The 15,508-nt window shown below is 40.4% G+C and overlaps 1 protein-coding gene across 1 annotated transcript in view; it reads left to right on the top strand.

The window, feature by feature from the left end:
- The first annotated feature begins 829 nt into the window (after positions 1–829).
- dpp6b (dipeptidyl-peptidase 6b) overlaps positions 830–15,508 on the top strand; it is a 207,234-nt gene continuing 192,555 nt past the window's right edge. Inside the window, exon 1 of the mRNA XM_057857737.1 lies at positions 830–995. Coding sequence (XP_057713720.1) covers positions 939–995 — 57 coding nt within the window. The 5' untranslated portion in view covers positions 830–938. The remainder of the gene's footprint in view (positions 996–15,508) is intronic.

Genomic DNA, 15,508 nt, shown 5'->3' with positions numbered 1-15,508 from the left:
GACATCGCTACAAGAGCATTGAAAACTTTGCTGCAATTTCCAACATCGTATCTTTGTGAAGCAGGGTTCTTAATAATGTTTAACGACAAGGCAAAGTCGTTAATGGTGAGAGCGGTGTGCAGTTGTTGTGTGCAGCTTACATGGCAGGATGTATCTGAGGAGAACTTTTCTACATGTCCTTCCGTGATCAAACATAAGTTAATATTCCTTTGTTTCAAGAAAGTGTGTAGTGTTTACTTTGGAATCGCTGCATTTGCGCATTTTGCAGCCATTTTTAACGTTACGCGCATGCGCAGAACCGCATCGTTGCAATTTTTGATGGGTTGCAAAATTTGTCAGAACACCGGTCCGTGAAAGAAAGACCCAAATAACACCGGTCCGTGGTGCAAAAAAGGTTGGGGACCCCTGATCTAAATCACTTATATAACAGAAGTCATCATCTAAATAAGGTTGTTTAAAAGTTGGTGGGGACAATTTGAGAATCCTGAAAAGTTGGTAGTGTTATGTCCCTACCGTTCCTATGCAAACCTACGCCCTTGCTGCGAATCAGTTGCAAAACATGTAGTGGAAACAATATGTTGATAAAGCTTCACTGAAATGCAGCTTGTTAACAAACTGAGGACAATGATTGTTGCATGAAACTTCTTGTAGCCAGTCAGCAGCGGTTATTAGAGAGAGAGAGTGAGAAAGAGTGAGAGGGGGGAGGGGGCTGCAGCATTTATATATAATTTTTACCCAATCGGCGGAGGGTAGTGTTACAGGTGGGCATCGTCTCATCAAATCCAATTGCTGCATTTATCCGTCTTCACTCGCATCCACTTGAAGAGAGAGGAGTAAAAACTCGTCCGTTCTAGTGTTTGCATGCGTAAAGCTGTGCGTGCTCACACCGAGCAGAGAAAAGTTGCCTTCACTTGTGCTGTGGCACGCTCGGCGAGAACATGAACTCGTCAGCAGGCGCGGGCAACTACCGGCGAACGTCCATCAAGGGGGAAAAGGTAATTAATGGAAGTGTTTACTGAATCGTTAGAGCAAAATCGCGCGGTGTGCGAGCTGGTGACATTGATGTTGCGTCGCCCCATTATTGTTTATCTTTCCTGCGACAGACACACCAGTACTTTGCTTGCCATTTCTCCTGGCTCGAACCTTTTCAAAATGTTGCCTTTCCCCATATATGATTTTTTAAAAATAGAAGCTGACCATGTCCTGTTATTACCCTTTCAATAGTTGCGGTAACATTGAGCTTCTAAGCAGTCATGGCTGAGGGAGTGCCTCAAAGTCAATACGTCGTGGGTTCGAATCTCTCCCTAGAATCTGTTATGTTTTGGTTGCATGTACCACACGTCATTGGGTGTGTGGCTTCTCTATTATACGTAAAAAAAAAAAACAAAATGCACGTGTGGTTTATTGAAAACGCTGGTGAACCTTTTTCATACTTAGCACATTGGCTGCCATTGACGGTGATAGACGTCTAATCCATTTGAACTGGTAGGGCAGCAGTGAATGAACATTTGATGCCCTCCCAGTTCAAATGGATTTGACGTCTACTAATGGCAAATTACTTTAAATTCACAACAGAATGATGGTAAGAGCTACATGATTGGACAGTGGCACTGGAAGCGGGGTCCTGAGGGTGCTGCAGCACCCTCTCGTGTTAATAAGAAAAGTTTTTTGTGGGTGTGGGGGCGTAAAAATAGATAAATAAAACACATTGAAACAATAATGTATTTAACTTTGAGGATTAAATATATTAGGGCTGTCAAACGATTAAAAATTTTAATCGAGTTAATCACAGCTTAAAAAATTATTAATCGTAATTAATAGCAATTCAAATAATCTCTAAAATATGCCATATTTTTCTGTAAATTATTGTTGGAATGGAAAGATAAAACACAGCATTCAACATACTGTACATAAGTACTGTATTTGTTTATTATAACAATAAATCCACAAGATGGCATAAACATTAGTAACATTTTTTCTGTTATAGGGATCCACGGATAGAAAGACTTGTTGTTCTTAAAAAATAAATGTTATTACAAGTTATAGTAATTTTATATTAAAAAAACCCTCTTAATGTTTTTGTTTGAATAAAATTTGTAAAATGTTCAATCAAGAAATAAACTAGTAGCTTGCCATTGTTGACAACGTCGAGCGGTGACGTCACTTAGGTTCCCTGCCGTTCTTCCACAGTGTCTTTAACTACGTAAGGTCATGATTAAAATACACCAAAAGGTGTCAATGGCGAGTTTTAAATTACTTAGAAATCAAGCCAATGGGTGTGTTTTGTCCCTCGACTGACGCCGTAGTTCCCTGTTTACTGGTCCATCCACATCATTTGAGTGCTGGCTTCACAACGTATGAGACCTCTGATAGTTTGTATATTGTGACTAAATATTGCCATCCAGTGTATTTGTTGAGCTAAACGAAATGTTTGAATAGAGTTTGACCAAAGTCTAAGTTTTACGTGTATTTTGCATAGCTATTTTTAATTGGGAATGCCAGTTCCCTTTGCATTAAGCGCTTTTCTTTTTATGAGCATTTTTTTTGAGAGATAGGGATATTATTTTTGTTGTGCTTTCACAAAATCATACTTATGTTTGTTGTGAAGGAATTGACAAAGCTTATGTCAATAAATGGCGCGGTCCAATGAACGCCTGTGTCCACTCGCCTTTCTCTGCCTCTTAGCTCTCAATGTGCAAAAAAAGGCATCATTGTAATCTGTTTGAGGCAATGCATGAGCGTGTTATTCCGCGCATGCGTTAAATGCGTCATATATTTTAACGTGATTGATTAAAAAACACTACCGCCCGTAAACGCTATATATTTTGAAAGTTTTTTTTCTTTTTTTTTTTTTTTTTTAAATAACATGGTCAGCACCTGACACCTTGCTTGCTACTGGGCCACTAGGAATAAGGCTAGGTTCATACTGCAGGTCTTAATGCACGGATCCGACTTTTTCGTGTTTTTTCCGACTCGAGTGAGGCATTAACTTGACGGTCTATACGGGACAAGTCGCATAGAAGTGGACCATTTCAAATCCGTTCTGGGTCACTTTATTCTGTGGTTTAAATCCGATCTGGGCCACATTTTTCTAGAAAGTCGCGGCGGTCTGAACTGGCAAGTCTCCCAAATCGGAATTCATGCAGCAATTACACCATCAAAGAGCGAGAGAGACGGCGCGCCACGGTAGCGCTGCAGCTGTGCGTTGGCGCCTAGCTTGCCTTGAACACGGGTTTTGGGGAACGGTCGGGCTTGGCAACAGTCATAAAAAAAAAAAATGGCTTGAGGATAAGCCTGAGAATGATCGGTTTTCTCTCTGCTCTATATAATCAATATTTCAAGATTGTTTACACGGCCGAGAGTCGGGGCAAACTGCCCGTATGTGTGTGTGACATGCACGGAAAGTGCATGCATGCTATCGATCCACAGAAACTTTGAATAGAAGCCTAAACGGAGATTATTTATGTCTGTCATTTGTGTCCTCTTTTTGGAAATCAAAATATGATCGCCCTGGGATGACGGATGACAGCCAGCATGTGTAGTCATTTGTTTTGATGCTTCTGCGCATGCGAGTCTTCTTGCTCAGCACGTGTCGGACTGCGAATTTGTGCGCAGGCGTAATACTTGAACGGTCTCAATGGACAAAAGCAGTCTGAACGCGCACACCAAAAGAACAGAAATGACAAAAAAATTGGATTTGTGCATTAAGACCTGCGGTATGGAACTAGCCTAAGGCGCTGTTTGTGAAAAGGTGGCGGTTAACCGAGGCTGATTGGACCTTTTAGTTTTTAAAGTATGTTTGTGTGTCATTGTGCCGTCTAGCTGCAGGGAATTGCATTATAATGCACGGGTGCTTTTATTTCCAATACAAAAACTCCCAACATACACTGCAGGTGAAATAGAATGCTTTCTTTGTAGCAGCCTAGTAGTAGTACGTAAACTATCCAGCATGCGTGTGTACTGCCATTGTGTGCGCCTCGTATGGAGAAAATGCACGATCATAGCAAATTTGGACTGAAACGACCGTTTTTGGATGGGGGGAAAAACTAAAAAAGATCATCAGCACCCCCTGCTGTGAGTGACTTCCAGCACCTCTGTGATTAGACGTCCATCATTGTCAAGGGCACTGAAAAACTGGTTTACACTGATGTTATCATAGCTTTGGATCTTTCATTATAGTTCTTTAGTTATGTTTTTTTGTATAATTCAGTAATTTTTTAAAATTAGTTTTTTGAGTGAGTTTGCTAAATTTTATTTTATTGAAAATATTACTTTTAGTTTCTATTAGTTTTAGTAGTTTTTTTTTTTACACATCGAGTTTGTCTGATGCAGGATTAAAAATAACAATAAACATGACAAAAAAAATAACATTTTAAAAAATATAATTAGTCATTTTGATGTTTATTTATTTCTTCACCAGTTCATCCAAGACGGCTAACTCATTTTAAGCAATGTGCATTTGCGGCATTGTATAATACCTACTTAAGCTGAAAGGATTCCTCCCGTCAGTAAAAAAATATATCATCTATATTCTTTGCTTTCATGTCATCACGGCCTAGCTATAGCACTCCCACAATGCCGTTTCAGAGAAAGACTTACTTGAAAGATCCAAAGTTAACTTCAATTACACAGACAGACACGTCAATTGTTAGGTTCACTAAAGGGAGAAAAGCAAATGTGTCAGCGCATGAAACGCTTTTCTTTGTGGAATCCAAGGTAGTTAAATCATCGCAGCCCTGCCTGCTTCCCGAGGGCTTGTCGGCCCACAATTTGCTTTGAGTTCATGCCTCCAAGTTATCCGGGGTTTATACAGAGGTATGGCAAAAGAATATGTCATCCAGTCAGTTTTCTTACTGCTAATGCATAAAAATCAGCAGGTTTTTCAGAAAGGGTTCGGGGGTTTTCACACTTGTTTTCTGTCCAAAATGGCACATGAACCCAGTGACTAACAAATGCGTTGTGTGAGTTTGCCCTCTGCTGGAGGCTTAAAAACAAAGCGATTAATCAACTGTAACGCTTGCACATAGTGTTGGGCTCCTAAGTTTGAAAACCTACCAACTTAAAATATGGCAATCATATCTATGGAATGATAACACATTAGGAATCGAAGATGGTAGCAGCTCCTCTTTCTCAGAGTACAAAAATATATATTTGGCATGTCGCAACATAAAAGTGGGAGGCTATTGGGTGTTGAGCTGCTATGTTAGAGGATTTGTTGCTTTTCAAAGCTGTTGCTGCAGCCCTCTGCTGTGATGATGCCTTTCTTGTTGTGTTGCTGTGGAAATGTTCTTATCAAAATTTTCCCCAAGTGGATCCTTTTTCCAATCATTATCCAAATGTGCACTTTGTCGGAAGTAGGATAGCTGTAGTTGTCTAAACAGTGTGTCCTTTCCCTGATGTTCTCTGCTTGGAAATATTTGCTTTAAAATCACCAAGCTGAATGCATTAGAGTAAAATGTAATTTATCCCCCCATTTTGTTATTGTTTAAGACCATTGAAGACCAACTGTGACACACTAAATAGTGTACCGCACGAATGCGATAGACCGGGATGTCGCATCGTAAAGCGGAAGTGGGACACTATAGACACGCCCTCGCTTACAAACCATTATATTTCTGCTAGTTTTCTCGGGTTATCTTTCAAAAACGAACATGCCGATCAAGCACTGCTGATATGGAACTTGTAGAAACGACTCTAGACATTACGACATATGAAGGATGTTTTCTTCATATGTTTCCCAAAACCAAAAACTCGAAGGAAAAAATGTGAAGAATGGATCCACTTGCGCGGACGTATAACGGCAGCAAGGTGAAGCCATTTACATTTCATATGTCGTAAACATTTTGTTGGGTTGGCATGGTCCTTCAGAGGACAAGAGGTAAGTCATTTTGATATTTTTTACTTATTTTTTTAGTGTGGCGTTTTGCCGTGCCGCTTCTGTCTGACAATGAATGACCTGAAAAGGATTAAACTGGTATCTGACTGCCACTGTTACCTTTTCTTTTGTAAAAAATCAACTTTGGTAAGAGGGAAGTGTAAATAAATTATTGAATAAAGATTTCTTCTTAATGAAAAAAATTAAAAGTGTTCGCTGGCTGTCACTGAGTAGCAATTGCGATCGCTACACAAAACTAACAATATAAATTACCCCCAAGAATGGTCACGGATGTAAGACAACCAGAGGATATATGAAAGACAAGGTATTTGGTGGGAAAGAATGGATTGTTGAAACAGGAGAACGTCATTGTCAGTGGCACAAGAAAAAGGTGTCGATAAAAAAGCTAAGGCTAAGTTTAGGTCGGCTCGTTGCTTTTTTCCGTGTTTTTCAGCCCTCAACACTCATGCCATCTCTCTAACTGAACCTTTGAATGTTCTTCCACATCTTTACCAGTGAATTTGGCACCAGAGACAACATTTTCGGACAGAATTTGTAGGTTTAGCTCTGTAAACGTCTCCTTCGTACACTATTACCATTCATTTACTATTGGGGACAAACGGGAGCTTGTCCCACCCCCCACCCCCCCCTTAGCAGCAGTAGCTTACATAATGAATATTAATGAGCAGAAGTAACGTGTAGCGCGCCGTACTCCATTGGGTTAGTTTCAACTCAGTCGTTGGGCCATTATATAGCACTATCCCAAATTCGAACATTAGTTAATTTCAGCTAGCATTATGGTCTAGTAAACCCCAACAATCAGTTAAAGTTTTGTACCCAAATGTTAGGTAAAATTCTACCACAATTTTGGGTTATTTAAGCAAAATAGATTTGAGACAGTATGTACTGTAAATTGTTTCAAACCAACTACGATTCTCTTTTTTAAACCACATATTTCTGTTCTGTAACCAAGCCAAATGTTTGGTTACGTCAACCAAAATGAAAAATACATTTGAATACATTCCAGAACAATATTGAAGATGACTCAATCACAATACATATGGCCCCCGGGTCATGAATGAGTTCCGTTCCTATGCTGGCGACGTAACCTGAATTTGCGCTTAAGTCGGAATCAACCCTTTAAGTACCCTTAAATACCCCCCAAATCTCAAAATAACTATCCAAATACATATATTATACATCATTATACTGTCTTCGCCAAGACGTAGCAAAGTTCTGAAATGACAACGTCAGACGTCCGTGTGATTTGCTGACTCTATTTAGCTGCTCATGACATCAACACTTCCAGAATGAAACTAAAATAAAGATGAAATTAAATCAGTTTCATCTGCAGTGACAGCAACTCAAATTTGCGTTTATAACAAGCTGCTGATTGCAATAACAATCCACACAAACGATTAACATGTATCAGTTAGCGTCTGCACATCATCAAAAACAATCACATGAACTCGCCCCAAGTATATGACCACAATTGAAAATGCACAATACATAGCACAAAAGGTATTGCCTCTGTGGATGCTTCACAAGCAACAAATGTGCGCACAGGCTTTCTTTCCCCTTTCTTTTCCCCTCTCTCTCTCACTCGGCTGTGCTCTTCCTCATGTGTGCGCGTGCGCTCTTCTTTGTGTACCCAAATATGTTCTTCGTGTGTACATGCGCTTTTACTCGCATGTGGAAGTACTACCTGCTCTATGCTTCCTGTGCCCAAATCAAAGCCTGCATCACTAAACTAAAGTAAACATTGAGAAAAACAAAACAAAACAAGACAAAAAAAACAACTGGAGACAAAAATGGCGGACGAAACTCTGGTGTCGTAAAGTCGAAATCATGTAAGTCGGGTAGGTCGTAACCCGGGGGACTACCTGTACACGTAACTTATCCAAACCGGTACAACTGTATAAATTCAAATCTTTACCAAAGCGGCGAGGTTTTTTGTTATGCAAAGCACATGATGATCAATAAACTATTTAACATAAATGATAGACGTATTTATGATAAACTTTTCTTTTATAAGTAGTGTTAAAAATGTATGGATTTAACACGAAATCTTTTTTAAATTGACTTTTTAAGAATAATACATGTAAATCAGTGTCCTGCAAAGTCAACAGGAACATTGTGAAACAACTAGCAAGCAACTATATATGTCTAAAATAACTTACAATTACCAGTAACCATACTATTCAGCTGCCAACCTGCAAGATATTCTGCTTTTTTTTTTTTTTTTTTAAATGTACCTTCTTGGACTTTGTTCAAGGAATTCAGTGTAGCTACAGCTGTTTGCATAAATGACCACACCTGTTGAAATTGCTTGGGTTTTTAAAGCAGAAATGTGAAGTAATTTCATAACATGCCAAATAGGGTCACAGTTAAAGTAATTAAACATTGTCCAACAAATAAAGCATGAAAAAATAATTTACATGTTGTATATTTGACAAAATAATCGCGTTTCTGAGGTTTGAGCCTGAAAGGGGACGAACCCGGAAGTGATACGTCACACCGAGAACAGCATGGCAGTGCTCCAGACATACGGCCGTCATACAAAGCCCTTCAAACAAGGATTCAAACAGCGATATAAGCGATAGATCGAGTGCAAGGGAGGAGATCCAAGTTTTTGAAGAGTTGGAGGAAGAAGAGGACGTTGGAATTTTATGTTGGACCTAACATGTATTAGCCAGACGCTAATCAGGATGCAAACAATGTGCCTAGACTACCTGACATGGAATGGAGACAAGACCCATCGAGATTACAAGATTGGTAAAATATAGGCTGTTATTATTTTCATGATTTGAAGATGCAGGCATTTGCACATAATTTTATGTTTTTGTCTATCTGATGACATTGTTAAAAAAAAATCAATCAGACTTCATGTTCATTTTGGCAGATCCGGCAGCTCTCGTGCATATAAAATAATAATCTAAAAACGTTGGGGGGAAAGAAGGAGATGAGTCTTTGATGGCTTTCTCCACTTTATTGTGGCAACAATAAGAAAACAAAATAGCGGACTGCCGCCAAATTCGACCGCAAAGTTTTGCTTCTTGCTCATCTTCCCCTTGCTTCTTACTACTTACAGCTCTCCAGTCCCAGCGTCTATTAAACGGATCGTGCATAGTGTCTTGTTATTTGCTTTTTGTTGACAAAGGTATCGAACACACGACGTGCTGACAACTTTGTTTCTTTATTAACACATGGAGCTAACAGTACGAACACAGCTTGGAGCTCTCGGCAGGAAGTGACGTCTAATGGTGTGAGGAAATGTATTTTTATCACACAAGCGAACAGATTACAAAGCACCACTACAGTGTTGTCCCGCAACTACATTTCCCATAATTCACTGCGTGACCTGCGCGCTCGCTGATTCGCTGCGAGACATTAAAACCAACACGCTTGTTGTCAACTGTCACCTGTCAGTGGCTCTCGTAAAACACAAACTAGAAGGCTATCAAGCGATCACCGTGAAAGAAACGCCGAACCGTACAAATGCAATGCAATGCTTGAAGCATGAAGGTGGAAATACATAATACAAATACACAAAATGTGCACAAACTCACCGGCGGTGTGTGCCTCTTACGGCAACGTGACCGTGAATTACGGCGACGCCGACTCGCTTATAAGCACATTCACACCCCTTTCCCGATTGACAGTGGATTAACCCTTTCGGACAAAATCGTAGATGAAGCACAATTTAAACACGCATAACCTAGCGAACGCAACAGCAACTGATCGGGGATTGCCACGAGTTAACTTTTGGCTAACGTCGCTAGATTTTACTGTTCATTCCACAACAGTTGGAAGCTCTGCTTTTACAAAGTCATCCGTCATCTGTCCAAAAATCACACTTTACTTTTTGGCAAATCCTTGATCATAAGCAGACCAGTTAAGGAAGCAGGCATCTTCGAAGTGTTTGTAGCAGAGAACACTACTCGATGATGGCGTGAAATTCATTCGCTTCGTGCGAACGAAAGATGTCCATTTACGTGCCCTGCTATCCTTTGGCCACTCATACAACTTTTTGTTTGAGGGAGAACAAAACATCGCCACACACCGCCGTGGCATCTTACTGAGAAGCAATGCAACAAACAATACTGTTCTATGGCGGACTTCCCTTGCACTTCTCAGTGTGACGTAATTTCCGAAGATTGGCGAAGAAAAGCATTTTCGTTGTCAAGGGCGTTGCTATGGGTTAAAGGGTATGACAACACCTGGGGAAATGCTAATATTCCATCATTTATCCATCAACGGATGCCTTTTGAATTCATATCATGCCACTTCGTGTAATTACACACATCGCAACACCAAGAAAATGATAGAAATTAGGTCGATTGTCAAGCTAAAAGGACCCGCCCCCGAGATGCCGGAAATCTAGCATATTGTGTGCGTGACGTCACTATAGGGAAACAACCGGCTCAGTGCTTAGTACTGAATGGCGGCGATGATGGCGGACAATTTTGTTTCTATTTGCAGCGACGAATCCGACGTAAGGAACATTCTTCTAATGGTGACGAGGAGAGTTATCAACCTTTCTTTGGTGTTTTGGGTTATCAATTTGAGCCCAAACGAAAGCCAATGCAGCCTAATGAAAGGATCATTGAGGGGAGCTATCACACTGATGAAACACCGGCGGCAATAGAATCACCGAATGGTTTGTTTTGCATTTCTTTTTGTGAAGCTGATACACCGTGTCCGCAAAATAAAGTAATATATAGAATAATTATCATTGAATATGCTATCATTGGTTTCGCTCTACCAACCGACACAAATATGAATGGGATTAGAGGATTTGTTCTATATATTTTACGAGCGATAATTTATACATGTGTCCAGTCCTATATCCAATGCGTGATATGTTTTTTATTATAAAAGAGTACTCACTCCGGCCATTTCCCTCCTTTGCTTTGCCTGGGGTGGTGAGGTGGTCTCATCAGAGCCAGTCATCGTCCTCTTACACCGGGCACCGCATCTGCTTTCAGCAGCAATTTCTTAGCAAAACCTGATTTCATTTGCCCATAGTTTGTATAGCTTTCAGGTGTAAAATGCGCACCACACAAAGCCGTGCCGGAGGCTGGGTCTGCAAAATTAGCCCTCTTAGCACTGACGGACTTTACTTATCGTCTGCGTAGTCCAGCTCTTTTTCTCGCGTTCGGGAACTCATGGGTACTACATTGCGACAAATTGCTATTTGTAAACCACATAGCATGACAGGTTTGAACCATTTTAGCGATTTTTTGATAAAACACGAACGCAACTCTCTCGTCGATAAACAACGATGGCACCTGCCTCGACCATTTGTTTCCTTGTTTTGACGTCTCCGCCCCACTCGGCTGTTTCCGGAACACTTTCGGAAATGTTCTTCATTTTCGATCTATTTTCGATAATTGCTCATTAATGTGATTGATTTTTTTGTTAACTTTATCAATATTTGTTGTCTTGGCACATAACGGTTCTATTGATGTCTCACACCGCCTTTGCGTTTTCATACCCTTTAAACAAAGAATCTGGAAGGGTTGCGTTAAAAAAAATATGCTTCTCATTGTTTAGCCATTGATATTATTCAAAAACATGGTTGGCCACCCTTACTTCACATTTCCGCTTCTGTGTTTTGCCTTGATATAAAAGGACAAAATGTGTTTGCATTAATTGATGGGTTGCTATTATGTATATTACGAATACTGAAAAATACATGCAACTCACCAAAATAACGGGTACACATGGTGTATACTGTTAAGAAAATAATGTACATTGTTGAAAGTGCTGGAATACTATGTTTATGGTCAATATATTCCAATTTGTCTTCTTGAATGGTGGGTCCCATTCAATTTTATACAGAGTCTAACTTTACTATGTAAAGCCCCTTTCACACACGGCGAAACACCGTGAGAATCATGGGATTTAAACAGGCATCCCTTGTATGTGAACGCAATTTCCTGGGTCTACTGACTTGGAGAATGTGCGGACATTTCATGGGTCGCGTCTTAGTATACTTCCCGTGAAAGTCCCTGGATGAGGCTTATGTGAAAGCAAGCGTTAAATTCCCGTGTCACAGCACGATGGCTGATGACGTAAATATCATGGCGGTCTATCCTCAGTTACGCTTTCTTCGCAGTAAAACAAAAACAAACGGTAAACAAACATTGCAATTATCAACATAGCAAGCTAAATTAAACTGAAAACATAACAAAATTTAATTGCTACTCGATCATAGAGTCGAGGAAGAGAGTACATCGTCTATTTTTGGAAATGTTCGGTTTATTTTGTTGCCGATCACAACTGTGGAAACAAGGTTGTACCTAAAAATAGAAAACAACAGAGGGATGCGTTTATTAAATACAAACAAAATACACGCGGTCGCGGAAAGGGGAAATAACACAATGGGTCCGTGACGGTAGGTCGACGGGGATCAGTAATACTAACCTAAGCGGTAGGCAGAGAGCCGATAAGACAAAACAAATACACTCAAATATCAGCACAAGGTAGGGGATTTCAAAACAAGGGCGGCAGAGATGTCAAATGGCGCCCAGAGAGTTAACATCTCGGCACCCTTCTCCTGGATCACCTGGGCTTAAATACAGTGTAACATAAAGTATTTATGTCATACCTTTGTTGCCATAGTGTGCACTTCCTCTGGGTGTGGTATTACAGTATAAAAGGAATCTCTGTGATGTGTCGGGGGCACACATGCTGAGAAGCACGCTGAATAAAGAAGTGTTGTTCCATTCAAGTCTCGGCCTGACACGTACTTAGATTAAGGAAGTACATAACAAAAAATGTTGTTCCATTCAAATTTCGGCCTGACATGTACTTAGATTAAGGAAATACATAACATGCAGTCTTGATGAGCTTGAATTGGCTGCAGCTACGACGTCGGGAACGCTCCCACTGGAACAAAACACGATTTGACCAACATTGTGACAGCCGATGCTGACCAAAAATGAGGTAATATCCAGGTTATAAAATCGCCCCAGCAGCCCTCCCCGCGCATAGAGTGCCAGTGGGCAACACGGGACAAGTCTGTGGAAGTGTCCAAACTGTGTCATTCTCGGGACATCTCTACATGCGTGAAAGCAATGATGTGAGTAAATCCCGCGTGACCTTACGCAGGAATTTCCAGGGATATGTGTGCGAAAACGCCATACGAGGAAGCAACTGTTAACATAGAATAAGGCATTTATTTTTCTCCTCAGCGCTAACATGAAACCTAGGTAAAATTTTGAAATTGGCTGGAATTGTCCTTAAAATGTCAAATGAACTGGCTTGACCAAAAAGCTAAGTGGCTGCTAAATTAGCCTGCAAGCTAATGGACCAAACCTGTAACCTAGCTTGTGAGCTCACTTTAAACAAGAAAGCGTGGCCAATTTGAATAAGTGTCATAAGTCATTTATTCCGTAACTTGACGAGCATAAAACAGAAAAGTTGCATCTGAGAACATGCTTTAGTGAAACCCATAAATCCCTAGCTACATTGCTAGCCAAGCTTCCAAACAAGGCCTAATGATATACTAAGTCCTTCTAAAAAAATTAGCATATTGAGATAAAGTTCATTATTTTCTGTAATGTACTGATGAACATTAGATTTTCATATATTTTAGATTCATCACACCAAACTGAAGTAGTTCAAGCCTTTTATTGTTTTAATATTGATGATTTTGGCAAAAAAGTCAAGAAAAATAAAAAATCCCCATCTCAAAAAATTAGCATATCATAAAAAGGTACTCTAAAGAAGCTTCTAACCTAATCATCTGAATCAACGAATTAACTCAAAACCCCCGCGATAGATTCCTGAGGCTTTTAAAAACGATTAGCCTGGTTCATTACTTAAAACCGCAATCATGGGCAAGACTACTGATGTAACTGCTGTCCAGAAGGCCATCATTTACACCCTCAAGCAAGAGGCTAAGACACAGAAAGAAATTCCTGAGCGAATAGGTTGTTCCCCATAGTGCTGTATCAAGGCACCTCGGTGGGAAGTCTGTGGGAAGGAAAAAGTGTCGCAGGAAACGCTGCACAACCAGAAGAGGTGACAGCACCCTGAGAAAGATTGTGGAGAAGGGCCCCCCAGACCTTGGGGGACCTGCAGAAACAGTGGACTGACTCTGGAGTAGAAACATCATGAGCCACCGTGCACAGGCGTGTGCTGGAAATGGGATACAGTTGCCGCATTCCCCAGCTCAAGCCACTTTTGAACCTGAAACAGCGGCAGAAGCGCCTGACATGGGCTAGAGAGAAGCAGCACTTGAGTGTTGCTCAGTGGTCCAAAGTACTTTTTTCAGATGAAAGCCAAATTTTGCATGTCATTCGGAAATCAAGGTGCCAAAGTTTGGAGGAAGAAATGCCAAAATGCCTGTAGTCCAGTGTCAAGTACCCACAGTCAGTGATTGTCTGGGGTGCCATGTCAGCTGCTGGTGTTGGTCTACTGTGTTTTATCAAGGGCATTGTCAATGCAGCTAGCTATCAGGAGATTTTGGAACACTGCATGCTTCCATCTGCTGAAAAGCTTTATGGAGATGAAGATTTCATTTATCCGCACGACCTGGCACCTGCTCACAGTGCCAAAACCACTGGTAAATGGTTTACTGACCATGGCATTACTGTGCACAATTGGCCTGCCTACTCTCCTGACCTGAACCTCATAGAGAATCTGTGGGACATTGTGAAGAGGAAGTTGAGAGACACCAGACCCAACGCTGTGGATGAGCTTAAGGCCGCTATCGAAGCATCCTGGGCCTCCATAACACCTCAGATGTGCCACAGGCTGGTTGCCTCCATGCCACGCCACATTGAAGCAGTCATTTCTGCAAAAGGATTCCCGACCAAGTATTGAGTGCATAGCTGATATAATTAATTGAAGGTTGACTTTTTTTGTATTAAAACACTTTTTTGTATTGGTCGGATGAAATATGCTAATTGTTTAAAATAGGGATTTTTGTTTTTCTTGACTTTTTTTGCCAAAATCATCAATATTAAAACAATAAAAGGCTTGAACTACTTCAGTTGTGTGTAATTAATCTAAAATATATAAAAGTCTAATGTTTATCAGTACATTACAGAAAGTAATGAACTTTATCACAATATGCCAATTTTTTTTAGAGGGACTAGTACTATAGGCTATAAGATATTGAATGACAAATAAGTAAAATATTTCATAACCCTGCGATCGAGCAGATCTAATGACTTGACTTGAAGAATTTGACCCAGCAGAAAAACAACCAAGTAAAAAAATTCGTAGCACACCACTTGGGTTTTGAATTATTACCTTTCCTCATCAGTAGTGTCAACATTGCTCAAATGCATTTCCTTGACCTGTACACTGCAGTTTCATGGATATTGATTTGTAAATTTAGTTTTTCCCCAACATCGTACATCGTAATCAACACCTCAGGCAAAAACATTTGTTGCCTTAGAATGACACCGTCAAAGAGGTGTTAATTTTCTAAGGCACTTTGATTATTTGGCAACACGGTGGTATAGTGGTTAGCACGTTATGACGTTTGAATTTTGCTCTGTTGATTTTTCAAGAACCTCTGGAGACTCTGACTCCCCCCAGAGCTAAAGATGTTTACTAGGGTTGTAACGGTACACAAAAATCTCGGTTCGGTATGTACCTCGGTTTTGAGGTCAC

The sequence above is a fragment of the Corythoichthys intestinalis genome, chromosome 14, assembly GCF_030265065.1.
Source record: "Corythoichthys intestinalis isolate RoL2023-P3 chromosome 14, ASM3026506v1, whole genome shotgun sequence".
Taxonomy (NCBI): domain Eukaryota; kingdom Metazoa; phylum Chordata; class Actinopteri; order Syngnathiformes; family Syngnathidae; genus Corythoichthys; species Corythoichthys intestinalis.
This window is presented reverse-complemented; position numbering and strand designations above follow the sequence as displayed.